The 27,540-nt window shown below is 46.8% G+C and overlaps 2 protein-coding genes across 4 annotated transcripts in view; one reads left to right on the forward strand and one right to left on the reverse strand.

Moving 5' to 3' along the window:
• Positions 1 to 1,221: 1,221 nt before the first annotated feature.
• On the forward strand, positions 1,222 to 14,471 carry AHCY (adenosylhomocysteinase). Its single transcript, XM_039248749.1, has 10 exons — positions 1,222 to 1,347; positions 6,751 to 6,941; positions 8,096 to 8,171; positions 9,600 to 9,749; positions 10,635 to 10,747; positions 11,194 to 11,401; positions 11,493 to 11,580; positions 11,681 to 11,798; positions 12,840 to 13,034; positions 14,064 to 14,471. Exons 1-10 carry the CDS (start codon positions 1,320 to 1,322, stop codon positions 14,193 to 14,195), a joined length of 1,299 nt encoding a protein of 432 aa, XP_039104680.1. The 5' UTR covers positions 1,222 to 1,319; the 3' UTR covers positions 14,196 to 14,471.
• A 12,124-nt stretch (positions 14,472 to 26,595) lies between these two features.
• The window catches only part of LOC120242797 (agouti signaling protein), a 148,344-nt gene continuing 147,399 nt past the window's right edge, over positions 26,596 to 27,540 (reverse strand). Inside the window, exons 6-7 of one of the 3 annotated variants that reach the window (XM_039248737.1) lie at positions 26,828 to 27,006; positions 26,596 to 26,686 (exon numbers count right to left, since the gene is read on the reverse strand). In XM_039248737.1, coding sequence (XP_039104668.1) covers positions 26,662 to 26,686; positions 26,828 to 27,006 — 204 coding nt within the window. In that variant the 3' untranslated portion in view covers positions 26,596 to 26,661. Of the gene's footprint in view, positions 26,701 to 26,787; positions 27,007 to 27,540 lie in introns of those variants that run through there. The other 2 variants (XM_039248736.1, XM_039248738.1) reach the window with 2 other exon arrangements.

A 27,540-nucleotide genomic window follows, 5' to 3' on the forward strand; every position in this document is an offset into this window, starting at 1 on the left:
ACCAGGTCAACAAAAATTTGTTAGGATGACAAGAGGTGAATGAGATGCGGAAAAACAGGCCCTCTCGGATACTGCTGGTGGGAAGATAAACCGTGAAACTACCTTGGAAAGCAATTTGGCAATATCTAGGAAAGCTACAAATATATCAGCCCATAAACTCCACTTCTAGGTATATTTCTGCGCCAGAGACACCCACGCATGTGCACTAAGACAAGTACAGAAATGTCCATTGCTCCATGTAGGCAATAGCGATAGACTGTATATAACTTGAGCAAACAGATAAATTAATCATGGAATGTATACAATGAAATACTATCTGGCAGCAAAAGCAAAAATAAATACATTTAAGCTATATACATGACTCGTACAAATTAATATTTTTTTAAAATTTTCTGATTTTATTGCTTGTAATGAATTTATTTATTTATTTTTTTTAATGTTTTTATTTATTTCTAGGAGAGAGAGAGACAGCGTGAGCAGGGGAAGGTCAGAGAGAGAGGGAGTCACAGACTGAAACAGGCTCCAGGATCTGAGCTGGCAGTCAGCACAGAGCCTGACGCGGGGCTCGAACCCACGAACCGCGAGATCATGCCCTAAGCGAAAGCCGGACGCTTAACCGACTAAGCCACCCAGGCGCCCCCGTACAAATATAATATTGACAGAAAAAAGCAAGCTGCATAAGGCTAAGTACAGTATGGTACATTTATATAAAGGTCTTAAATACAGAAAGAATTCTATGAAACGTTTGATTTACACATATGTAGTAAAAGTACTAAAATGCATACAAATTTACCTGATACTAAAGCAGGATAGTGATTACCTGGAGGGGAGCAAGGTGGAAGATCTGGGATGTGCTAGGTACTTGACATATCGCAACTTTACGTATAATCTGTGCGGTAGGTATCATTTGGTCTATTTTACTAAAGAGGAAACTGCAGCTCAGGAAAGTGAATTGGTTAGAACGGCAGTTCCACTCAATTTTGACTTCGGATTTCCTGGCTGAACGAATGAAAGAAAGAACAGCCTCAGGTTTGCTCTCCGGCCTCTCCCTGAGCTCCCTTCCAAACCCAGCGCGGACAAAATCGGTTTTTCTCCGCGGCAGGAATCGAAGTCTGTTCCGGCCCCGCCCCCGCACGTTAGGTCCCGCCCCGAACCGCTCAGCTCTAGCGGGATCATGAATATGCAAACTAGAGGGACTTATTTAAAGGCGCCGGCGCCACGCACAGATTCCTGCTCAGCACCGCCCTTCCTGTGCGAGTCTGTAACCCCAAGGCAAACCCCTTCGCCCGTGTGCATCACTGTGCGGAAGCACTGCCAGCATGTCGGACAAACTGCCCTACAAAGTCGGTGAGTTCCAGGAATGCAGCCGGCCGGGTCGACTCCGCGCTCGCTGGGGGGCTCGTTGGGGAGGCGGCCCCGGGGCCCACGCGGGGTTCTCAGGACCCCTTGAATCGCTGGCTCGGCGCGATCGTGGCCGCGCGATGCCACCTGGGGGCTGGAGTTCTCACGTCGCAGTGAGCGGGTCGTTAGAGGCGGCCAGGGACTACAAGTCCCGGAGTGCCGCGCGAGGCCCGGTGCAGCGGCGCGGGCTGCGGAACCGCCAACTGGCGGCGTGTAGCGCTCGGAAGAGGCTGGAATTGCCGGGGCGCGCGCACCTGGCAGTGGCCTGGGACGTTTGGCACCTGCTGGGACCTACTTCAGAAGGCCACGATCCTGCCAGCTGGTGTGGATCGGCCCCTTGGCCAGCTGGGTGGATCTGGACAAGTGCCCATTCCTCTCTGGGCCTCCTGTAGGGAAGGCGAGGGCAGTGGAGTCCCTCAGGCGTGGGAGAAGAGGCCTGGAGAGCGAGCCTGAGGTCGACACTAGTCCACTCACAGGGTACTTTGAGTTCGTTACTCAGCCTCTGGGGTTACTCTCCTGCAACAGGGACAGTCGTGCAGAGAATCTCGAAGGCAACTTGGAATGCTTAGAAAAATCCTTGCAGTTTATCAAGTTGATAAACTGATAGTTAATGTTTACCGGGAATGGGCACCACCTTCTACCTTTATTGTAGATTAATTCATTTTGTTCTCACGACTTTTTAGGGAAGGGACTGTTTCTCATTTTATGATGAGTATACTGAGACACAGGAATAAAGATAACCTTGCTCAGGATCTTAACAGCTGCGAGGTGGTCTAGCAGGATTTGAACCGTAGGCCTTGTTTGCACACCTTTTCACTGCTGTGTATAAGTGAACACACTTGGAACAAACCTAATGAACTCTCAGCACGAATCTGTTCAGGCTGCTGGCAGTTTTTAAAGTAAATTCAAGACACCATTAAACCTGGAGGAAGGCATCAGTATTTATGGAGCACTTGGAGTGTATCCACTGATTTGTGTGTGTTTACAAGATAATCTTTGAAGGTGGACTTTATCCCATGATAGGAAGAAACTGAGGCACTAGTAGGATGTAGTTGCAAAGATTCTGTGGAAATAGTAGCTTATCAAGTGGACATAATAGACCGTTGGTCCCATACAACCGAAAGCCAGAAAGGTTAAGTCAAGGTCACTTCAGTGCCTGAGCTCATACTGTGGAGAGATCAGCCAGTCAGGATTGAGAGCATTGGGTTGTGTGGAAGGAGAAAAGGCTGCATTTGGAAGTTGGGGAGCTTGGGTGGATAGGATTGGAGGAGGAAGCGCCCATCAGAAAGGGCATTTTATACCAGAACCTGCCCATATCACATCTTTTTATTTTCTTTAAGTTTATTTATTTATTTTGAGAGAGAGAGAGGGAGAGAACATGAGCAGGGAAGGTGCAGAGAGAGAAAGAATCCTAAGCAGGCTCCACACTGCTAGCACAGAGCCCCATGCAGGGCTTGAACTCATGAACCGTGAAATCATGACCCAAGCTGAAATCAGGAGTCAGATGCTTAACCGACTGAGCCACCCAGGTGCCCCCCACATCACATCTTTAATCCTCAGGGCTCATAGCAAGGTTGGAGATCATTATTTCTACTTTACAGATGAAGGAACTGAAGCTCAAAATAGGCATTGGGTCTTCCTCTTGGTTTGCCTTAGGTACATGTTCCTGAAACTTCTGTAATTCCTTTGCAACCCAGGGACCAAATAACCCAAAACTTAGAGCACTAGACCCTCTTGTGCTCTTGGAGTTGCAGGACCTATGGAAAACTCTGGGGCTGGCATGGCTGTCCTGAGGCCAGTGAGGAAGTTATTTTTAGCTAGAGGGACCTCTGGTGGCAGAGGGGATGGAGCTTAGCCGGATAGGACAGAGCCTATTGTGTGCTACTTGGGGGGCCCCTCCCACGATCCTTGATCCTTGAGAAGGGCCTCTGGCTGTAGCCCTGCCCCTCTCCCGGGCCACCCCCACCACCCCCGTTGACTGGCTGTGGAACTTGGGGCAAACTCCTCTCTGGGCTCTTTCTTCATAGGTAAATGCAAATGCTGGGAGTTGGGCTAGGTTCCCATTTGTCTCTTTTTTGCCACACCTGTCTTGTGCCAGCCACTTTCCTGGACCCTCTCTCAATCGTTTCCAACAACAGAAATGGTCAGTAGACGTTTTCAGTTTCTGCGCCAGGCCCTGCAGGGCACTGGAGATACAAAGGTGACTGGAGGAGAAGTGGAGGACAGACCTGCATCTGGATAATGTCGTGGGATTCTCTCCATTTTGTGAGATCTGCGCACTTCTCCATCTGCCTGGCCACCTCCCCAGTTCTGGTCTCCCTCCTTCCTCCCTGGTCTCTTGCTCCACGGACACATGCAGCAACCAAGGGCATCTTTTCAAAAGACAGATCTGGTCATGATACTCCCCTTAAAACTTTGGAGCTTCCCACCTCACTGGGACTAAAATCCTGACTCTTCCTCTTACTCCCTACCAATAGAGTCACCCTGGTGCACTCTGTTACTCCAGCAAGAATACATACACCAGGTTCTTTGCTGTTTCTAGGTGTTTGTTGAGTGTCTACTCTGTGCCAGATACTATATCAGGTGCTTGAGGAGGAGCCTTCCAGGCTAAGAGAACTGCTTGAATTAAAGCCTTTAGGTGGGAATGAATTTAGCTCCTCTGAAAGGAAGGTGGTGTGATTGAACAGCTGGTGAGGGGGGAAAAGGGTGGAGAGGTGGGGGGAAAAGGGCTGGCAGTCAGTAGTTAGGATTTTATTCAGAGGTAAGGGGAAACCAGTGGAGATTTGTTTGTTTTTTACTTTCCTGGAAAAGTGGAGGTGATATAACTTAAATTTTAAAATGCTTCTTCCTCGGGCTTCTGTGGGAGGAATAGCATGTGGGAGCAGGGAGACCAGTGCGGAGGCTGCTTCAGTGATTCAAGGCGATGAAATGTGTTGGAACGTTGCAGATGGATTGGAAGGGAGCTAAAGGGGGAAAGAAGAATCAAGAAATCTTAAGGTTTGCGCTGGAGTGGCTGGTTGAATGATGGTTTCATTTCCTAAAATGGGAAGATTGGGGAAGTAAAAGTTTGAGAGGGAGGACAGGGAGTCCCAGGGGCTCAAACATGACCTAATAGATCTAGCTGGGCATCCAAGTAGAGATGCTGAGTAGATAAGTTCTCCCCTAAATTCAGGGGAAAAGTTTGGGCTGGAAGGAATTTGGGTAGGAGTCATGGCTGTAGGGAAGGTATTTAAAACTTGTAATGTGATGAGCTCATCTGGAAAGAGGGAGATGATGGAGCCTTGAGGGCTTCCAAACATTAGAGTGAGTTATAGGAAGAGGTGCTTAGAAGACAGGAAGAAAATCACAGAAGGACAGGCATGGAAGTCAAGAAAAGACAGGATTTCAGAAGGAAGGTGAAATTAGTGGGGAACAGTGCTTCAGGGAGACCGTGAACATAGATAGTTGACCATTAGATATAGAATTAGGCCAGTCTTGGAAGACCTGGGGAAGAATAGTTACACTGGAGTAGTGAGGTCTGCAAGGAGGTATGAGTACATGGGATCATGCCCCACCCTCAAGAGACCCCTCTCTTGTACCAAAAGAATGCTTGGTGTGTAGTTACAGATGAAGAGTGGATTCCATGGTGGAAACATGAATTCTTCTGAATTCTTCTTAATGAATTGTGAAGTAAGGTCATTAGTTGATGAGGAGAGGCATTAGAGGTTTAGATAGAGTAGGAAAGAAGAATGACTTTACTATGAAAATGTACTAGGATTGTAGAGTGTCCCTTGAGATTCTTGGTCTTGGAATGGTTGTGATTTTCCTCCTGCTGGGCTCTTTGGCTTGGGTGCAGTGGAAGGTTGGGTTTAACCAGGGTGGGAGTTTTGTTGAGGAGTTCTCAGAGGAGACAGTGGAGTCTTAAACGGTGGAAGAAGTTGAGAATAGGAAGGTGGTATGGTGAGGGACTGTGGAAACCAGTAGGATTAATACGTTAGAGGTTCTGACCTGACTGGCCTTACCCTTTTAGGGCTCCAGAGGGGGAGAGGATTGGAAAGGTTGGACGTGGCCAGAGGTGGTTGCTTGAATTCAAGACTTTCAAAAGAGAGTGGCGTTGGTGGTGGATGGGTGGGGGTGGGGCCAGAGGTGATAGGGGAAGGGGGTTGTGTGTTGAGGCACTCTGGGAGTAAGTCCCTCCCATGGGGGAGGAATATATCATCTCTGAATGTACAGTAGTTGTACAGTAGGAGGCAGCCCGATTTAGTTTTATTTTTTGTTATTAAATTCTCGACAGTCCTTTCCCTCCCACCCACCACCTCTTTGGGTGATTGGCAGGATCCAAATTTCCCTAATGATAAAAATTACCAGGAGTCGCTACCCTCCTCCTAGACCTATTGAATCTTTTTTCCTCGGCGAGATTTACAAGTATGCCCAATGACTCTTTATCAGGGAAGTTTGCAACCATTGACCTACAGAATGGGTTTGTGTGGCCTGGGAGAGAGAGAGGGTGAGATTATTAGAAGAGTATTGAGATGGTGAGAGAAGTATCCTCCTTTTCTGTCTGAGAATTTGGACAAATTTGAAACATTTGGGGTGGCAGATAGAAGCCAAAATTAAACCCTCATTACCAATAGCATCAAAGCCAGAGGGTGTAGATTAGTATTGAAGTCCTATGATCCTGCAGAGAGAGGCCAAGAGTGTTAGTTACACAGGTGAGTGTCCTCCAAGAGGGAAGAAACATCAGTAGTGGGGAAGCAGCATTTTCATATGGTCAAGGAGATGAAGCAACTGTTGAGCCCAAGGTGTTAGATGAAGTCACTGAGAATGATGACTTGGAAGATAGAACACCAGGAGCTACAGTCTTTAGGGAATGAGGAGGTTGGTAGGTGGCAGCAGAATGGGTAGTGGAATGAATATATGTACAGGTTGATAGCTTTTTTTTTTTTTAATTTTTTTTTTTAATGTTTTATTTATTTCTAGGAGAGAGAGAGACAGCGTGAGCAGGGGAGGGCCAGAGAGAGAGAGGGAGTCACAGACTGAAACAGGCTCCAGGCTCTGAGCTGGCAGTCAGCACAGAGCCCGACGCGGGGCTCGAACCCACAAACCGCGAGATCATGACCTAAGCGAAAGTCGGACGCTTAACCGACTAAGCCACCCAGGCGTCCCGATAGCTATTTTTTAAGGGGCACTTACCTGCGTTGTAATTTTCACATACCTGTGTGGTTCTTTGATTAAATGTATTCTCCCCCAAGGCTGTGAGCCTCTCAATTTAGTGTTTTGTGTCCACAAGTGGATGAGTGAGAGTGGTAGTGCTTTGTGGTTGGTGGGATGAGGCGGCTCATGGGACTCCCTTCCATCTTGGTCCTGCAGCTGACATCAGCCTGGCCGCCTGGGGACGCAAGGCCCTGGACATCGCGGAGAATGAAATGCCGGGTCTGATGCGCATGAGGGAGATGTACTCGGCCTCCAAGCCGCTGAAGGGCGCCCGCATCGCTGGCTGCCTACACATGACCGTGGAGACAGCCGTCCTCATTGAGACCCTCGTAGCCCTGGGTGCTGAGGTGAGGCCCTCAGCTTTGGGGCGGGGGCGGGAGGTAGGGGAGGGAGCTGGGAAGTCTAATGTGGTGTCCTTCTGGGGCAGAGCAGAGGCTCCAAGCTTGTCACAGTGCCACCACCCTTTGTGGTGACTATTGGTAGGCATATTTTCTCCCTGACTGGGAAGCTAGTTACTGAGTTCCCTCAGTTCACGTCCTCCTGACTGAGGAGCTCTGGTAGCAAAATCTGAGGGCCCACTGAGTCTTCTGAGGACTGACTGGCTCTCATTGGCCCTCCCAGGGTCAAGTGCCTGCCATGGACCAAACACGGTGCTGAAAGGATGGTGTGCTCTGATTGTTTCAGCCTGGGTTATATGTACCCAATGGCTGGCAGCTCTTTTAACCTGTCTGGGAGTTTTGCAGTAAGATGGTTTCCCAAGATGGGGCAGAGAAGAGCAGCCAAAACCAACTGAGTACACCAAGGCTCATCCCTTGGGCCTCTTATTTCAACTTTCACACCCAGTGATCTGATTTTGTGGCCTTAAATCCTGTCTGTATGGTGCTGACTCCCAAATATATGTATTAGCCTGGACGTCTCTCTGAAACTCAGGCTTACATATCCAGCAGCTGATGTGTCAGTGCTCTCCACTTAGAGATCTAGTTGACATCGCAACCTCAACATGGCCACACTCATGATTTTCTGTTCCCCTTCTCTTCCTGCAGTCTTCCTCATGTAAGTAAATGGAAACACCAGCCTTCCAGGTTCTCTCAGTTCAAGAACCTGGGGTCATCCCTGACTCCTCATTTGCTCTCACCCCAACAACTAATCCTGCAGCAAAATCTGCCCTCCCAACCTTCAGAATGTACCCATCATCCCCTCCACTGCTACCATTGCATTTCTTGTCTGAACTCTTATTGCAGCTTTTTCACGTGTCTCCTTGTTCCCAGGTGGAGCCCTTCACCCTCCACATACTACCGGGTGATGTTTTAAAGCCTAAATCAGGTCTTGGCAATGCTCTGGCTCCCATCCAGTTGTCCCCAGCCTGCGGTTGAAGAGCCAGCTGGGCCTAGATCCTGAGCCTCTTCCCCCTCAATGCAGGACTTTGCTTTATCCCTGTCCAGTGACTTCAGTGCTTCTGAGCTGTCTGTGACCAGCAGCTCTGTCTTGTTGGCTGTTGTAGGTGCAGTGGTCCAGCTGCAACATCTTCTCTACTCAGGACCATGCAGCGGCTGCCATTGCCAAGGCTGGCATTCCTGGTGAGTCCTCTTTGCTGCTGGGGGGATGTGGGAATGCGTGAAGGGGCTCTGCTTCTCCCTGTTTGCTTCACTGACCCCTCTGTGACCGGTTTGGCCGGGGAGAATTCTAGCCTAATGATTTCAGGAAAGAGTTGTTTTGTTCCACTATCATCTGAAATCCTATGGAATGTACTTACTGGCCCATCTCAAATCATGTAAACAGGAAGGGTGGGATCTTATGGTTGGAAACCACATGATATTGAGGAGAGGAAGTTCCTTAAAGGACGTAGATTTATTTCCAAAAGAATCAGGGAGAAATGCTGGGCAGGAAAAGAGCCTTAGAGGTCCATTGTCTCGGGCCTGACGGTCTAGCAACCTGAGGAAAGACTGTCAAGCTGCTGGAGAAACAGGCACACATCTGCCAGGGCTTGGGGAGGGGAGTAGTTAACCCTGATGGTGATTAAATAGGACATTCACAATTTCTTCTAACCAGCCGTAGGTGGAAGGGAATGGGTGGAGGAGGATCCTTCCAGACCCTGGACTGGCATGTCCTCCCCTGTTCCTCAGCCTTATTTGGTCTCCATGACCTTTTCTGGGAAAGGCCTTGTTTTCAAGACCATTGTCTGCTTTAGTCTCGGGGAGGGGCACCTGGGCCTCCTTGGTCAGGGTCATTTGTTCACAGGAGATTCTTGAGAGCCCCATACGAGTGTCCCAGTCTGGGCTGGCAGTCAGGAGTCCTGGATTCTGATGCCTGTTCTGGAATGCCCATGCTAGTAACCTAGGTACATCTTAGCTCCTCTCCGAGCTGTAAAAGATGATGATTGTAATGCCTACCTCAAAGCGTTTCAGTGAGGAAAAATTAGATGGAGTATAAGGCAGTTAGAATAATGTGTGGCACAGAGAAGGTACTCCTTGCATAGTAGCTGCTGTTAGTCATTTTATGGCCAGACTTAGCCTGGGACAACCTACCACAGAGACTGCTGAGCAGTGTAGAATGAATCTTGGATCTTGAATCATGGATTCACTTGAGTGTAGTTTAGTGACCCTGTAGGACCTTTATCCCAGCAGTAGGCATTGTGGGTGGGAGCCCTCGTCACTAGGTTGATGTCCCAGTTGTTGAGGCCCAGGCAGAAAGGGGTAGGGAGGGAAAGATTATTTCCAGATACCTCTATCTTGGCTTCCATCTCACTTAATCAGTACTATTGGAGGTGAGGAAATAGGCTCACAGAGGTGAAGTGATTTGCTCAGTCACATAGCTGTTGAGTGTAGAACCGGGATTTGCATTTAGGTCTATCCGATTCCAAGTTGTGTTCTTTTCATTGCCTGAGTCCTCGGAGGTGCCGGAGGTGGGAATTAGGTAGGTTCTATCGGCTCTGCTCAGGTGGTTCCCCGGAGCAGGCATCAGTGGGGAGGGCCACGCCCTGATGTGCGGTACCATTCAAACTCTAGTGTATGCCTGGAAGGGTGAAACGGATGAGGAGTACCTGTGGTGCATTGAGCAGACGCTGTACTTCAAGGACGGGCCCCTCAACATGATTCTGGATGATGGAGGTGACCTCACGAACCTCATTCACACCAAATACCCACAGCTCCTGTCAGGTAGGTAGGGCAGGTGGGTGGGCAGGGTGTTCGTGGTGTATCTGGGGCGTGCTTGCCCATGTGAAAGCAGCAGGCCTGGCAGGACTCCCACTGCCTCGAGCAGCAGATTCTGTGGAAGATAGGAGGATGGCAGGCTCCTGCAGACATGCTGGGGCCTGGTTTCCTGATTTCTGATGGTGTGGGGCTGAGGTCGTGGGAGTGGGGCGGAAGAGGCTTGGCTAAGGTCTGGTTCAAGGGCAAGCATAGGTCAGGGCTGGGAACAACCAGAAAGGAGTCAGCTTTGTTAAAACGTGGTGGGGAGGAATGTAGAGGCAGTAATGAGTGCAAAGGCCTTGAGGCACAGGAAACAGAAAGGAAGTCAGCATGGCCAAGTTCCTTCACTGGGTAGAATTGCAGGATGTGGCTGGAACTTTAATGAGACTTAACAGGCCAAGAGAGAAGAGTTTGGCTTGATCCTGAGAGCAGAGAGAAGTGATTGGATGGTATTAAAGATTTCTTTGAAAATACATACGTTAAAAATGGTTGCTGGCCCCTGTGTAGAAAATGGGTCGTGGCTGGGAAACCATTCAAGAGATGATGGTGGTGAGGACTAGTGCAGTGGCAGAGGAATGGAGAGCTTGGGATTGCTGGGAGACGGAATCCTTCAGCCTGGTGGTGGTAATGACTCCTCTTGCATGCCAGCCTGGAGGATCGGGTGACTATGGTATCAGTCACAGAGATGGGAACTCAGAAAGAGGAGCAGCTTTGGGGAGTAAAGATGAGGAATTTGGGTGAATTGAGGTGTGGGCTTTCTGAGGCTCTTGTGGTCTCATTCCAGATGCACCCCCTTTATCCCTTGGGCAGCCCCTTCCTGGCTTTGGGCTCATTCCCTCCTCTCTTTTTCAGGCATCCGAGGCATTTCTGAAGAGACCACAACAGGGGTCCACAACCTGTACAAGATGATGGCTAATGGGAAGTTGAAGGTGCCTGCCATCAATGTCAATGACTCAGTCACTAAGGTGAGTCTGTGAATCAGTGTCATGTTCAGCTGTTGGTTCCTAGTGCAGCTTAGTAGTCCTCTGAAGAAAGGTGCATGGGAAGGCTCTAGGCTAGGGACTTGAAGCCTTTATTTGAGGGGGGTAAGGGGATGGTAACTAACTGAGGGTAATAAGTCCATTAAAGAGGAAAATAACTATATAGTGAGTTTTAGGGCTGGGCACCAAGAGCTTTAAAGTGAAGCAGGTTCTAAGCAAGTCTCTCCTAGCAGTTGATCCTTAGGGCCTTCTAGACTGGCATAGAAAGGCCAGGGAGAACATCTTGGGCTGATCAGGGCAAGGGGGATATGAGTGCATTAGCTGGTAGAGAGAAGCAATCAGCCCAAGACCCACTAGGCCAAAATGCTGAGTAGGTCTGAGGCCCAGGGGCCTTGTCTGCCCCCATCACCTCTTTGCCCCTCTTTTTTCAGAGCAAGTTTGACAACCTGTATGGCTGCCGGGAGTCTCTTCTAGATGGCATCAAGCGGGCCACAGATGTGATGATTGCAGGCAAGGTGGCTGTGGTAGCAGGCTATGGCGATGTGGGCAAAGGTTGTGCCCAGGCCCTGAGGAGTTTCGGGGCCCGTGTCATCATCACGGAGATCGACCCCATCAATGCACTGCAGGCTGCCATGGAGGGTATGATAGGGCGAGGGTTGGCTGTCAGCCACTGGGGCCAGAGAAGGGACAGGGGCACCCTGGATGACCCGTGGATACTGTCTCTGCACAGGCTATGAAGTGACCACTATGGAAGAGGCATGTCAGGAGGGCAACATATTTGTCACCACCACGGGCTGTACTGACATCATCCTTGGCCGGTAGGTGCTAGGTTGGGGGTCTCTGGAAGCGAGGGAAGGGGCAGGCTTGGGGCTGCTCTTTGTCCCTGAGTGTCTTCCATGGGTTGGTGCTCCCTGACAGGCACTTTGAGCAAATGAAAGATGATGCCATTGTGTGCAACATTGGACACTTTGATGTAGAGATTGATGTCAAGTGGCTGAACGAAAATGCTGTGGAGAAAGTGAACATCAAGCCCCAGGTGAGAAGTCTCAGCAGGGTGGACAGATGGGAGACTGCGGGGGACATGACTATGGGCTAGTCACCAAGAAGGGTAGATGAGGAGGCTCTGGCAACCTGGGCAGTGGGATGGGGGAAGAAGAGGGCCCATTTTCAGGGCCACTTAAATGAAAATCTTAGAATGATACCAAGACATCCCCATTTTTTAAAGCACCCAAGATGATTCTGCTGGGCAGCCATGGTTGAGCACCATTCCAACTTTTACTTAGCACGGTGGTTGAGAACATGGGATCTGTCCTTAAAATGTCCAGGCTCAAACTGCATCAACTTAACCATTTATTTATCTATCTATCTATTTAGATAAAGTTTATTTTGAGAGAGCCACATGCATGTGCACCTCCCCCCCCCATGTGCTCACATGAGTGGGGGAGGGGCAGAGAGAGAGGGAGAGAGAGAATCCCAAGCAGGCCCCACACCATCAGCGCAGAGCCCAATGCCGGGGCTTGATCTCATGACCTATGAGATCATGGTCTGACCTGAAATCAAGAATCGGATAGATGCTAACCATCTGAGCCACCAAGGTGCCCTACAACTTAACCCTTTAGTTTCTCTTAACTTTAGTTTAACTTCAGTTTCTCTATCTGTGAAATGGGGATAATAATAGTACTTCTATCATAGGGTTGTTATTAGAATCAAAAATGATAATTATACACACACACACATAGTTTGTGTGTGTTTTTAGCCCGTGGAATTAATAATAATTATTAACCAATATTTACCGAGTACTTAGTATCTGCCAAGCCATGTGTCAGGTATTTGTTCAGTTCATTAAATTCTCACAGCAGACTGGTGAGGTCTATAGCTCAGAGTTGCTTAATAAATATTAGCTCTTACTAATTGTAAGCTCCAAGTTCTTGCTGAAGGTTGCTTTAAGACAGTCCAGGTCCTTCACAGACACTATTGGAGGCAGGAAGGCCTGCTGGACAATAGGGCAGGATGAGGCAGCAGTGGACTTTGGCAACAGTGCCCTACCAACCCTCACTGCTGCTCTGCTTACTTGCAGGTGGATCGCTACAGGCTGAAAAATGGGCGCCGTATCATCCTGTTGGCTGAGGGCCGGCTGGTCAACCTGGGCTGTGCCATGGGCCACCCCAGCTTTGTGATGAGCAACTCATTCACCAACCAGGTGCTGGCACAGATAGAGTTGTGGACTCACCCTGACAAATACCCTGTTGGGGTCCACTTCCTGCCCAAGAAGGTGGGTTTGCATCTCTGTCCTCTTAGAGGTTCTCACAGGGTCCTCCACAGGGCAGAAATCATTCTCTTCATTTAACAGAGGAGGAAACTGAGGCCCAAAGCAGGGTATGACTCCCAGAGAGTGGCTGTTGTCATCTGAAGACTTGACGAGGGTTGGAAGATCACTTCACGTCCATGTTGGCGGGTCTCAATTCCTCACCACATGGGTCTATCTGCATAGGGTTGCTTAAGTGTCCTGATGAGATGGCAACTGGCCTTCCCCTAGAGTGAATGATCCACAGGAAAGCAAAGGAGGAAGCTGCAAGTGCCTTTTAGGACCTTGTCTCCAATTCCCACGACATCTTTTCTGCTTTCTTTTGTTCATTAGGAAGTAAGCCACTCAAAGGGTGAGGAATTGGTCTTCTACCTCATGATAGAAAGGGTATTATGAGTTTACGGACAAAGAACTTAAGGATATATTTTAAAACAATCACAACCATTTTAATCTAAAAAGGAAGTCTTGGCTATATAATGGAGGAGTCTAAGATTCAGACACTGGATCTAGGGATTTATCTTTCTCTTTGCCTTGGCTGTTTTCTTCTTTACGTTTGCTTCATCTGTCAAATAGACTTACCACTGATGAGCTGAGACTGATATTCTCACTGTTTAAGATTCCTTTCCTCTTTAGGAATTGAAGAGTCCCTGTTTCTACCTGTCATAGAAAATATGTTTTGTCCATAGATATATTCCAGAGGAGCATTTGGTTAGTTGCTTGGGTTGGTGGAGGGTGAGGAAAGAGATGTAGTTGATGGTCCTATCAGGGCTAGTTTGAGGGGAGTATGTAGCATAGTTCTCTCTTGAGGAAGGGGATCTGGGCAGCCAAAAACAATACATTCACTGAGGCTGGCTGTGAGGATGGAATAAGGAAATATTTGTAACACATATGACAGATGCTCCCACAGAATACTTCTTATCTCTGTTGGTAGCTGGATGCAGGTAAGGGGTCCCGCAGCATGGCACTGATTTTAGGTCTTCCTGTGTTTTTCTCCAGCTGGATGAAGCAGTGGCTGAAGCCCACCTGGGTAAGCTGAATGTGAAGCTGACCAAGCTGACTGAGAAGCAGGCCAAGTACCTAGGCTTGTCCCGTGAAGGCCCTTTCAAGCCTGATCATTACCGCTACTGAGAAGTAGTCCTGTTGTTTACCTTATAACTGCTGGCTTTGCTGGGGTCACACTTCTCTTTCTCAAGAGCAAATGGCACCAACTTTGGAATAGGTTTGTTAATGTCCCCCATTGACTCCCTGGGGCTGGTCACTCAGTCTTTAACCTCTACTGCATCCCTCATACTGCTCCAAGTGTGGCATGGTGAATTAAGAAGCCCCTTCTGGAGGCACCTGGGTGGTTCAGTCGGTTAAGCGTGTGACTTCGGCTCAGGTTATGATCTCAACTGTTCGTGGGTTCGAGCCCTGAGTTGGGCTCTGTGCTGACAGCTCAGAGCCTGGAGCCTGCTTCAGATTTTGTATCTCTATCTCTCTCTGACTCTCCACTGCTCATGCTATCTCTCTCTATCCCTGTCTCTCTCTCAGAAATAAATAAAAACATTTTTTAAAAAATTTAAGAAGCCCCTTCTGAAGCCCTGGTCATGATAGAGGTACACAGGGAGCCATGAGCTCAGGGGTTTTGGAACTGCTCTCTCAGTCAGTCCTTACTTAGGTTGGAAGTTGGCAGCGGTGGTCACAAAGCCCAAGCACTTTTCCATCTAGACCCTCCCCTGGCCTATGGCCTTTATACCCATGTTCTCGTTTACTGGTTCCTCAGCCCATGACCAATGAGAATGAACTATATCAAAGGGCAGGGAGGAACTATTGGCAGTTTGTCCCTGAGAGCCTGGCTTAGTGCTGGGCATTCTGTTGTTCAAGAGGTTTCTCAGAACAACGAGGTCAGTACTTTCAGTTCCTATTTTACAGAGGTTAGAATACAGTGTTACAGGACGACCAAAAAAGGACAAGAAAAGTGACAGCCAGAAGTTGAGAGGGGCCAGAGAATCATAAATGTAGGCAGAGATCTGCCACCTCTTTGTAACATGATGGTTCCTATCACGACCTTGGATCAAAAAAATTAATTTGGTTTATAATGTTAGAACAAGAAGGTGGGTAAATAAAAAATTTGGTGCCTAAAAGAATTTTGAGTCTTTATTATATAGGTAATCCACAGCCAACAACATATGGCATGAGTAAGGAGTTATAATAGTTCTGTGCTGATGACGGTGAGGGGTCATCTGCAGTGTGGGATGATAAAGGCTACAGGCAAACTCTTGGGCTTGGAAGAATGGGTAAAGTGAAGAGAGAACTCTGTTTCTTCAAGTGTGTCTCTTATAAAAAGCATGTTTTTTAATCTAAAGACTATCATTTAATTTCATAGGTGAATTTAGCCCACTTATGTTTATTGTAACCTCTATTCATATTTTTTCCTCTACCTTATATTTTTCTGTTCCAATTCATATTTCCTTTTCTTCCCATTTACACTTTGGGTTGATCCAGTGCTCCTTGGTGTATGTGAGAGGTGAGGAGGGACTATTATTTTTGAGCACCTACTGGATGCTGGGTGTTTTGTAGTTGGTTTTCTTTATTCTCACAACAAGCATAATAATAATGTTACCCTAATCTTAGAGATAAGAAAGACACCTCTATGAGTTTCCACTCCTAAGTTTATAAGAGGCCACATATAGGAAATTGAGTTCCTTCCTATTTGCCTAAATGGTCATATATTGAACTTTGTGCTGGTCTTGGAAATCAAACCAAAACAAGAACCCACCTGGAATGGGTAACCGGAGAGTATTCTAAGGGTCATCCACTGGATGGAGGGCCTGTTGTGGATATCAGGATGTTTGAGACCTGACCTTGGCCTTTTGGGATCTTGAGCTAGAGGGAGATCCACACAGAAGACAGCTCTGCCATCTCCTGACACTTCTCTTTTTCTACCCAGCTTTAGAGTTCAGTCCCTGGCAGCAGTAGGAGAAAAGCAGCAGGGAAGAGGTGATGCTTGAAATGGATTTTGAAAGAGGTGATAATTTTTAATAGGAGGAATTGAAGGCAAAGGTATTCTAGGCAGAAGAACAGCTTAAGCAAGAGTGAGTTGCAGGGAGGGGGTAGGGAAGAGTTGTTTGCCTATAGTATAGTGGGAGATGTGAGGTAAAGGACTAGAAAGGTGGCCTAGGGGACAAGAAGAATAGGCCTTAAACACTAAAATGAGACCTCTGGTTTTAATCCTAAAGCTGCACAGACTCCCAAAGTGTCTCTATTTGAACATTCCACAAATGTGGCTTGTTCATTTTTGTATTTTTGGCCTCTGGCTATGAGGTGGTATTATTCCCCATGTTACTAATGAGGACAGGTTCAGAGAGGCCAAGTGGCCTGACCCAAGATCACCTAACAATATATTACATGCATATATGAAACGACTCCACCGTAAATAATTTAATGAATTTTGGTACTTCAACGATTACCAGTAACAAGTGACATAGAACCCACTTCTCAACTGATCATGATACCAGTGGTCAAAACAATCCCATTACCATGCCCACTACTGTCTCTTGCATACCTAAGTGTGTGTCAGGCATTGTGCTTTGTAAGTGCTTATTTATTCCTCATGATAACCTGGTCGGAGCTTGAATTTCTGTTTTATAGATCAGGAAACAGGCTCTGAGAAGGGCCGTGAAAGTGAGCTGGCTTTTGTAGTAGATAGGATTCTGAGTTCTCCATCCAAGCCCAATCCCTACCCACAGGCCCAGGTTTACGAGGGTCACTAAAAGGCAAGACTTCCACCGGAAAGTGCTTCCTGTATCCCCCACCTCAGCAACTTGCCATGGTAGTCTTTGGGACGATAACTTCTCAGTGGAAAAAAGGGGCAGGCCACTGTTCATCTGAGCCAGAAAGGTTAAACACTTAAGGTCATATGCCATTCACTCTGCTCCCTCTAAGATGCTACTGCCCGTGTAGTAAGCGCACTTCCAACCCTCAAATCTGTCTCCTTCCAGACATAGGAAATACCTTTCCAGATGTTCCCTCCTGGGAGACCCCATGCAGTCCCCTACCTCCTGTCCTCTGTGAGTTCTGGTTTCTGTTATTCAGGCCCTTTTTCCTTCCCCTTTCCTCTTTGGAGATGTCCTGTCCGTTCCTCTTAAAAAAAAACAAAAAACAAAAAAGACAACACTGTGGTATAATGTGTCTTTCAACATTTTCATTCATTAAGATACAAATGTTTGTATACTTATACATAGAAGCATGTGGGAATGGCCTCAGGTAAACTCCATAAAACTACACTGTGTATTAAAAAAAAAAAAAACCCAAAACCAAAAAACAACCCTCTCCTTTCACATCTGGTCTCAGCTTTACCTCTGATCTCAGATCTGCTAATCTATCACATGTGTGACACTGACCGGGTACCCAAAATGAAAAATGATGTGTTTCCATGCCACACTCCTGATGTCTGGGCTCCACCATCAAAGCTTCATGGGGAAAAGAAGGAATTGGCTAAGGGTTCTGTAGTATCTCTAGCCTGGCTATCGCTGTAATTTTTCCCCCCAGGAAAGGAAGAAAGGAGGTTAAGGCCCTTCAGAGGGGGTGGGGGTTGTGAAGCAGTGAGCTGGGCTTTGAAAGGAGACATGGGTCTGCTGTTAACCCCCATGTTAGTTGGGGCAGTGACAGAAGTATCTGCTTCATGTGGCTGTTTTGAGGATCAAATGATGTAACATGTATGAAGAGTTTCATGTCAAGTTTTAAGTGCTGTGTCAAGCAAAGTGGGTGTGAGGGAGCTGTTTTTGAGGGCAGAGAATTTAGAATACTTGGGAAATGAGACAATGCTTTAGAAAAGTAATAGGATCTTAGAACTAGGAAGGATCTTAGAGCAACTATAGAGTCAAACCCACCATTTGTATATGGACATATGGAGGCCCAGGGAGAGTAAGTGACACACAATGTCATCCTGTAGATCCAGGTGTTGTCCAGCTTGCCTCTAGGATACCAGGCCCCTCTGCCCCCATCCATGTGGTGGGAGAGCCTGCTAGGCTAGAGTTGCTGGCATACTTATCAAGTCCTGGTGGGGACAAGTAATGAGCTTGGAAGGGTCATGGGGGCCTGTTGATACCAGTGAGAAGTATAGGAGGCAGCAGGCAGGGGTCACTTCTTTGGGGAGGCCTGGATTTTCAGGAAACCTCAGGTATCCAGATTCTTTTTCCAGAGGCCTGCTCAGGACTACTCCAAGGGACAAGACTAGGAAACCTATTTGAAGTGATGGAGGGAGCCAGGGAAGCTGATGTGATCCAGGCCTTGTCAGTCAGCTTCAACCAGTTCCTCATCTGTCAACTCTCCAGACTGGCTCAAGGATAGGTTCATGGCTCAAGTAGATCCAAACTCAACTGCAGGGCTCTTTAGGACTTTTACTAGAAATCTGGTGTGGTGCAATGTAGAAAATTGCCGAACAGTGACCACAGGAGCTTATCATGGGCTGCTTAGACCCATATTCCCCCAGGACAGCTGGCTTCCTCTCCTAGGCCGGGGGAGTTACAATCTCACAAGAGGCCCAAAGGTCTCCAAGTGCTAGGCAGTGGGCTTTTTCTGACAACTCCCATAAATATAGTTGGTACCCAAAGCTACCCTGCACATCACCCTAATGGTCTGCCTGCACTCACACTTGTTCTCATACTTGCCCTATTTCCAGGAAGAGAAATAAGTAGGTGGGAGCATAGGCCTACAGTGTATCCAGCAGAATGCCCTGCCTCAGCATGTCTGTCCACGGGGACCTCTGCCTGCTCTTCTACTAATTGCTGACTTATGTGTAACCCCACTAATGCCTGTTCCTTAACCCAGTGGTCAGCAAGTTTAGTGTGCATCAGAACCACCTAGAGGGCTTGTTAAAACACAGGTTGCTGGGTCCACCCCCAGAACTTCTGATTCAGTAGGTCTGGGATTGGGCCCTATAATCTGCATTTCTATCAAGTCTCCAGGTGATGCCTACACTGTACGCTATATAGTAGTCATTGTACAATTTGCCTCTGTGCCTGTTGCACAGCAGATGGCAGCTGGATGGAGAAGAGGAGTGCTCTTCAATGGGGCTACCAGGATTGGCAGGAATGTGAACCCAGACCTGCTACTTTGCCCCCACGAGGGGAAGCCTACCTGAGGGTGACACCACACAGAAGTGGGAGACAGTGACACATTCCAGAGGACCTGCATCTAGGCTTTATACTAACTAGAAATACCTTCTGGACTTTTTTAGTGATGTGAACAATAGCAAAGTTCCCTTTTTCTTTTGGCCTGTTGGAACTAGGTTGCTGTCCCTGCCAATTTCAAGAGTCCTCCTGAGGTGGAGAAGACAGATATGGCACCAGGTTGTAGGAAAATTTAAAAAATGGGAAAAGGCCTTGGGGCTGAGTCAGCTGTAAAGTGTTGGCTCTAGGCAGATAGAATCTCCTATGCCTGGCTTTCAGTGGCCTAGTGATTAAGGTGGGCTGGAGGTGAATCAGCAGAGAGGTGTGAAGTCTAGGCACAATACTTAGCCTTTCCGAGCCCCAGTACGCTTATTTGCAACAATACCTACCTCAAGAAGTGAATTTGGGAACCTTGGTATCAACCAGGCATGAAGTAGCTGCTCAATCAATAGTCACTGTTGGTGTGATACTATGATAATTGCAGATCACAGGGCCTCAGTCTGTGGCAAAAGTCAGGAAACAAGCTAAGAGGCATCCTGGGGAAAGGGGGCATGTCTCAGACTCTCCAGACGCGTTGGCAAGTGCAGGTGTTCCGTGATTCTGGCTTGGGTGCAACTACTGAAAATTACTTGGGGTATTGGGCCTTCAGAGGCAGGGGCAGGTGGAGTGGTGCTCTGTCAGATGGAGATCAACTAATTACCAAATCATTTAAGACTGGTAAATGGGCTGCTTTGGGATTCCCAAGGGGCAGCTCTTGGCTCATCAGTGAATTGACCCTTTCCCCTCATCAAATCCCCTCCCCCTTTATTTCCCAGTTCCCCAGGTACAGCACTCTGTCTCCTCCCCCCAGGTCCCATCTCTATTTTTCCTTTGCAACCTCTGACATGCATACATTTGCAGATTTCCGGGTGTTGATAGATACTGAGATAAACAGAGAAAACAAAAGAAAGAATAATAAAGTAGGCAGGAAGGAATTAAGAAAGCAATCCCCATTGGCAATTGCATCAAAAAGAATAAAATTTCTAGGGATAAACTTAACCAAGGAGATGAAAGGACTGTACTCTGAAAACTATAAAACATTAATGAAAGAAAGTGAAGATGACACAAATAAATGGGAAGTATTCCACGCTCATGGACTGGAAGAACAAATATTGTCAAAATGCCCATACTACCCAAAGGAATCTACAGATTTAATGCAATCCCTATCAAAACACCAATAGCACAGCACTAGAACAAGCAATCTTAAAATTAGTATGGAACCACAAAAGACCCCAAATAGCCAAAGCAATTTTGAAAACAAACAAACACAAACAAACAAAACTGGAGGTATCACAATCCCTGATTTCAAGATATATACTACTGGTACTGGCACAAAAAATAGACCCCCCCCCAAAAAAAAAAAATCAATGGAACAGAATAAAGAGCCCAGGAATAAACCCATTATTATATGGTCAATTTTCAACAAAGCAAGCAAGAAAATGCAATGAAAAACAGTCTCCAACAAAGGTGTTGGAAAAACTGGAGAGCTATGTGCAAAAGAATGAAGCTGGACCACTTTCTAACACCATACACACAAATAAACTATAAATGGATTAAGGACCTCAATGTGAAACCTAAAACCATAAAAAATCTAGAAGAGAACACAGGCAGTAATTGCTCTGGCATTAGCCATACCAACATTTTTTAGGTATGTCTCCTGAGGCAGAGAAACAAAAGCAGAAATAAACAATTGGGACATCAAAATAAAAAAGCTGCATAGCAAACCACAAAAACTAAGAGACAATCTATTGAATGGGAGAAGATATTTGCAAATGACATATCCAGTAAAAGGTTAATATAAAATATAAAAAGAACTGGGGTGTCTGGGTAGCTCAGTCAGTTCAATGTCTGACTTGATTTCGGTTCAGGTGATGATCTCATGGCTCATGGGTTCAAGCCCCACATCAGGCTATGTGCTGACAGTGTGGAACCTGCTTGGATTTCTGTCTCCCTCTCTCTCTGTTCCTCCCCAGCTCCCACACATGTATGCTCTATTTCTTTCAAAAATAAATATTAAAGGGGCGCCTGGGTGGCTCAGTCGGTTAAGCGTCCGACTTCGGCTCAGGTCATGATCTCACGGTTCGTGGGTTCGAGCCCTGCATCGGGCTCTGTGCTGACAGCTAGCTCACAGCCTAGAGCCTCCTTCAGATTCTGTATCTCCCTCTCTCTCTGACCCTCCCCTGCTCACGCAGTCTCTCTCTCTCAGAAATAAACATTAAAAAAATTTTTTTAAAGAAAATATTATATATATATATGTATATATAATATAATTCACAAAGCAATTCAGTCATTAAAAACAAAAACTTGGGGCACCTGGGTGGCTTAGTGGGTTAAGCATCTGACTTCAGCTCAGGTCATGATCTCCTGGTTTGTGGGTTTGAGTCCTACATGAGGCTCTATGCTGACAGCTCAGAGTCTGGAGCCTGCTTCAGATTCTGTGTCTCCCTCTCTCGCTCTCTGCCTCTCTCCCTCTCATGCTCTGTCTCTCTCTCTCAAGGATAAATAAACACTAAGAAAAAAAAGTTTTCAAATAAACATTTAAAAACCCACCAAATATATAAAGAACTACAACTCAACACCAAAATAAACCCAATCCAATTTAAAAAATGGGCAGAAGACATGAACAGACACATGAACAGATGCTCAATACCACTCATCAGGAAAATGCAAATCAAAACCACAAGGAGATTATCACCTCACACCTGTCAGAATGGTTCAAATCAAAAACACAAGAAACAAGTGTTGGCAAGGATGTAGAAAAAAAGGAACACGTGCACTTTCAGTAAGACTGCAAAGTGTGCAGCCACTGTGGAAAACAGTATAGAGGTTCCTCAAAAAATTCAACATAGGGGTGCCTGGGTGGCTCAGTCGGTTAAGTGTCTGGCTTTGGATTAGATCACAATCTCACGGTTTCTGGGTTTGAGCCCTGCCTTGGGATCTGTGCTGACTGCTCAGAGTCTGGAGCCTGCTTGGGATTCTGTGTCTCCCTCTCTCTTTGCCCCTCCCCCACTTGCGTCTCGCTCTAGCTCTCTGTCTCAAAAATATAAATTTTAAAAGATTCAACATAGAAGGGGTGCCTGGGTGGCTCAGTCGGTTAAGCAGCCAACTTTGGTTCAGGTCATGATCTCATAGTTCATGGGTTCAAGCCCTGCATCCGGCTCTGTGCTGACAGGTCAGAGCCTACTTTGGGTCCTCTGTCTCCCTCTCTCTACCCTGACCCCGCTCACGCTCTCTCAAAAAATAAATAAACATTTAAAAAAATCCCATTGCTGAGTAGCCAAAAACTACAAAAACACTAATTCAAAAGGACATTGCACCCCTATATTTAATGCAGCATTATTCACAATAGCCAAATTATGGAATCAGCCCAAGTGTTCATCAATAATGAACAAAGGAGTGGGGTTCAATATGGTGGAGAAGGGGGGCTCTGTACTTCCCACCTGCATCTCAAACAAAGAAGGGCTGAAGCCAAAGGACTCTGAACCCCAAGAGTCTGGGAAGAAAGGAGATGGAGTCTACTAGGAAGACAGCCTCATAGGTGTGTGATTGCCAACTGGGGGAGGTAAAAACAGCTGGGACACAGAGGTGCTGAGGGGAGGGGTCCCCTTCTGCAGAGAGACAAAGGGAAGAGAAAGAGCGGCTGGGGAAACATAGGACTGTATCCGGACAAGAGAAAAACCTCAGACTGGGTCGGAGAGGGAGTCTATCATCCCATCTCTAATTGCAAGGCTTTCTTTGCACTGGGGCTGTTGCCCTGTTCCCCTGTTCCCGCACCTGGGGACAACAGGAGTCCCCTCTGGGTTTGATGGTACCTCAGGGGTGCAGTCGGCATCAGGAGGAACCGGTCTCCTGCTCTGAAGTGCTATGGTTCGCGGGATTACATTTCAGGTGGCAGCATTAACATGCAGGGAGTGGGAGCTTGGAACACGGCTGGGTGTGGGGCATACAAGATGGCCCACCTTGTCTATGCTTCCTGCACAGTGAGGACTGATCCAAAGGAGTGATTTGGGACACCTGGTCCGTGGAGAAGGGACTAGGGGGTCGCCATTTTTCTCCTCACAACCACCAAAGTGAGGCTTCAGGGATTGGCCCATGGGGCCAATATCAGCTGTGGTTATGATTTCATGGTTCATGAAATCAAGCCCTGCATTGGGCTCTGAGCTGACAGCACAGAGCCTGCTTGGGATTCTCTCTCTCCTCTCTTTCTGCACTTTCCCCCACTGACGTGCACTCTCTTTCTCTCTCAAAATAAACAAATATTTAATTTAGTAGGAAATTTAGGTTCCAACATCTCCTCGGCATTCAGAGAATTATATTCCATTGTCTCAACTATGCATGATTATCATGACTACCAACTGGAATTTAACTATTCACATTGACCATAAAGTTCAGGCCCCCCAATAGAAGTTAACTTAATCTTAGAAATTTCTGCATAAGAGAACAATTAAAAAATAATTGTTGTAGAATCGATAACCTACTGGACAGAGCATGGAGTGATATTAGAAACATTATTGTAAAGTATTCTTCTGAGTTGATGGAGTCTCTTTCACAATTAGACATCTCCAGACCACCAGGTTGTGACAATATAGGACAATGCAAACTTTCATTATTAAGACTTAGGGGGTTAAAGCTTATTAGCATATGACACATATTCTGTACCACCAAAAATACATTATAACACAGCACTTCTGGCACCGCATACATCCTTATGGATTCATGGATATTTACTACCCAAAGAGATAATATTTCAGTGGTCTAATAACATGTATTATACACGGCATGAACTGGAAATCAATGCTAATCTTTTCCCTTTAACAAGAGCATCCATCAGAAACTTACTTTTGGACATGGGACACTTTCACTGTCCCATAATTTGTGCCAATAACTTCTCAGAGGCCACATTCCTTAATCATATAGAATGAATGATACCATCTATCATCACCATAGACAATGACTGTGTTAAAATATTGTATGCTGGGGTGCCTGGGTGGCTCAGTTGGTTAAAGTGTCCGACTTTGACTCAGGTCATGATCTTGCACTTTGTGAGTTCAAGCCCTGCATCAGGCTCTGTGCTGACTGACAGCTCAGAACCTGGAGCCTGCTTCTGATTCTGTGTCTCCCTCGCTCTCTGCCCCTCCTCTGCTCACACTGTCTCTCTCTCTCTCTCTCTCAAAAATAAATAAACATTTAAAAATATATATTGTATGCTATTAATGTAACATTTAGCAACATTACCAAAATGGGTACCTTTGTCTCATAATATTCATATAAAATTTTTTTTCAACATCTTATCAGACTAAAGTAACAGAAATACCTTGGATAAAAATTAACAAAATCGATACATTTCTAAATGAAAATTTAGAAAGGCTCAAAGCAGCCCATAAAACCTCGACTAACAAGCTAACCCACTTTAAACACGCTTCACAGGTCACTCATGTGGCCTCAGGAGTCATTAACACCAACTTGGCTGCACTGAACAAAAAAATACAAAACATATACAATAAATGTTCCTTTCTAGAGTTATTAACAAAACTCTTCAAACATGTGATTTGTTCTGGCTCATGGCCTGACTGTACCCCTTTAAAATACTTAAAGGGATTATTTCTCTATACATGTTTGGGAATTCATTAAGGAAATCTTCTCTTGCTTTTAGCTATTATTTTTGTTATATACCTTATTAAACATGCTATTAAAATGTTATGTACCCTCAGGCTTAAGAAGGAAAAATCACAAAAAGACTATGATTAACCATACCTTCACCATTCTTTTCTAGATGTGCCAAGAGCCTTTGTTCAAGATTCCATGTGTATTTTCAACTTCTATCTGCCTTTAGTTGGCAATATGATTCCTTTATTTAATGTGTTTTTTTTAAACCTATTTTTGAGACAGAGAGACAGAGCATGAGAGGGGGAGAGGCAGAGAGAGGGAGACACAAAATCCGAAGCAGGCTCCAGGCTCTGAGCTGGCTGTCAGCACAGAGCCTGACGGCGGGCTCGAACCCATGAACGTGAGATCATGACCTGAGCCAAAGTTGGATGCTTAACCGACTGAGCCATCCAGGCACCCCAACAGTATGATTCTTATTTCTTTTATTTGACTGCATTGTTGATTTGTTAACTTACCTTAATTCCATTTAGTCTTTCTCCTCTCTTTTTGACTTAATTCTTATTAGATGTGACTTTAGGTTGGAGTTTTAAAATGTAATCCTTACTTAATTTTGCTTTATTTGATTCTGTTTAATGTATCTAACTTGTTTACATTTGACATGATCTTTGTTTTATGATGTCAATTGACATTTCATATGATTTGAGATTTATTTTTTATTCTGATTGAAAACATGATTGAATGATTTGGATTTACCTTCTTTCACATTTGAAAACTCGTACTGCTGACTTGGTTTAAGATTTACTTGATTCCTGCATGACCCTCAGAGATTTGTCATGAGCAATCACGGGGTGGAATGTAAAGAGAAAGATAGAGTTGTTTATGTTAAGCAGGAGCCTGTGTCAAACACGCAACTGTCAAGCAATGATGCAAGCAGCTAAGGGCCTTTCAGCTAAGACCAGATATCTCGGAGATCAGCACCAGCTTTTGACACATTCAGGAGTTGTAACCAACAGAAACAGAGGAGGTCAGCAAAGGCCTAAGACTAATTAAATCCCTTTTAAAAAGAGAATATTTTGCAGTAAGCTGTCAGACTCCTCAGACACTGACCTCTCTCTGTCTGAACACTTCAAAACGGCAGCCGAAGGCTCTGCTTGATTGATCTGTGGAAAGAACACAGATCCTTCACAGCTTGAACATGATAAGCAATAAGTGCCAAGAGCTGACCCAGACAAGACTGAGGCCTTATCCCAGCTGCGTGCTCACAGATTGGTTCCGTAGCTTCCTCCCCATTCCGCTCTACATTGTTTATTGTGTGACTTGTCTTTTGCTTTGCCTGACATATAAAAAGCCCAGTTAAACATGTTGTGAAATGTCATTGAATTTTGAAACCTGAGTCTGCTTTATGTTAACCTTGCTTAATGACTGAATAAAGCTGACATTGTGGAAAGACACAACTGGTGTGTGCGCCTTCACAGCCAGCTCCGGACGGGCAGCTTCGTTTGCTCCCAAGTAGGGGGCAGCACTTTTCTCCAACGAACAAGCGCTTAAGCGGCGTGCAGCCCTAGGACCAGAGTAATCGGGTTTCACAGACCCCAGGAGTTAGAGCATGCGCGGTTCAGGTCTTCCTCAGCGAAGGGGACTCGAGGAACGGAAAAGGATCTCTGGAGTCCTTTAAAGAAACAGCCACACAGCTTGGAGCAACTTACATATATTTGGATTTTAATCTCCAAGCCAAGCCAAGCGTCTTTGGAGCCAAGTCTCCTTGAAGCCCCGCCTCCTGAAAGCTCCTTCCCGAACTAAGTAGCTACGCCGCGCCTCGTCCTAGGAAGCCACACCTGTTAGAAATCACCCACCCCAGGAAGAGCGCCCCCCCCCCCACTTCCCCACCGAGAGCCCCGCTCTACCCCTCCCTGCTGGCGCCCTGCCCCTCTCCGCTGGCCTGGAGGCGGGCGCGCTCAGCACCTGGGGTTGAGCACTCGGCAAGAGCAAGAGCTGCGGAAGAAGCGGCACTGGCAGGAGGCGCACGGGTCACAGCAGGCGGGCGCTGGCGGCTTGCAGCTGTCGCGAGTGGCCACGCAGGGGGCAGGCGGCGGAGGCCGGGGCCGCCGAGGCTGAGCAACGTTCTTCATCGAAGCCTTTGTCTGTGGGGAAAAGCTGGGGCTGCTCAATGCGGCCAGGCCCGCCCCGCCCCGCTCGCCTCTGCCAGGGAACTCTTTGGGCTATGGAGGCCCCAGACCAGACATCCTTACCCGCAACCCACCGTCCATTCGACACCATGCCCACAGGGAACCCCAGCGGATCCCTGACTCCCCCAATCATCTATCCCTTGCTTCCAAACCCAGTAACACTTACTAACCTGGCTGCGCCTGTCCCACTTTCCTCACTGGTGGATCCCACTCAGTTCTGGGTGTTCCTCCTTCCAGTATATCCCCAGTCTCTGGCAGTTCTGCCTTCCCATTAATCCGGATCCACTCACTTCTTCACCACCTCGCTACCCTGGGCCAGGCCACTATCTTTAGTTTGTTGCTCTGGTCCACTTACAGTCCATCCTCAGTTGCACCAAACGGACCTCTCCGAAGACCTGTGATGGCATTCACTCTGGCTTAAAGCCCTAAGTAGGTTTACTTTGAATTTAGAATAAACCATAAACGTCACCTAGGCCTTCGAGGACCTCT

Source organism: Hyaena hyaena, unplaced genomic scaffold, assembly GCF_003009895.1.
Source record: "Hyaena hyaena isolate Hyena2069 unplaced genomic scaffold, ASM300989v1 scaffold_315, whole genome shotgun sequence".
NCBI lineage: Eukaryota > Metazoa > Chordata > Mammalia > Carnivora > Hyaenidae > Hyaena > Hyaena hyaena.

Coding starts and splice junctions, on each gene's coding strand:
- AHCY (XM_039248749.1), top strand. CDS start 1,320: ATGTCGGACAAACTGCCCTACAAAGTCG. Junction 1,348..6,750: donor CAAACTGCCCTACAAAGTCG/GTGAGTTCCAGG, acceptor TTGGTCCTGCAG/CTGACATCAGCCTGGCCGCC. Junction 11,402..11,492: donor ACTGCAGGCTGCCATGGAGG/GTATGATAGGGC, acceptor GTCTCTGCACAG/GCTATGAAGTGACCACTATG.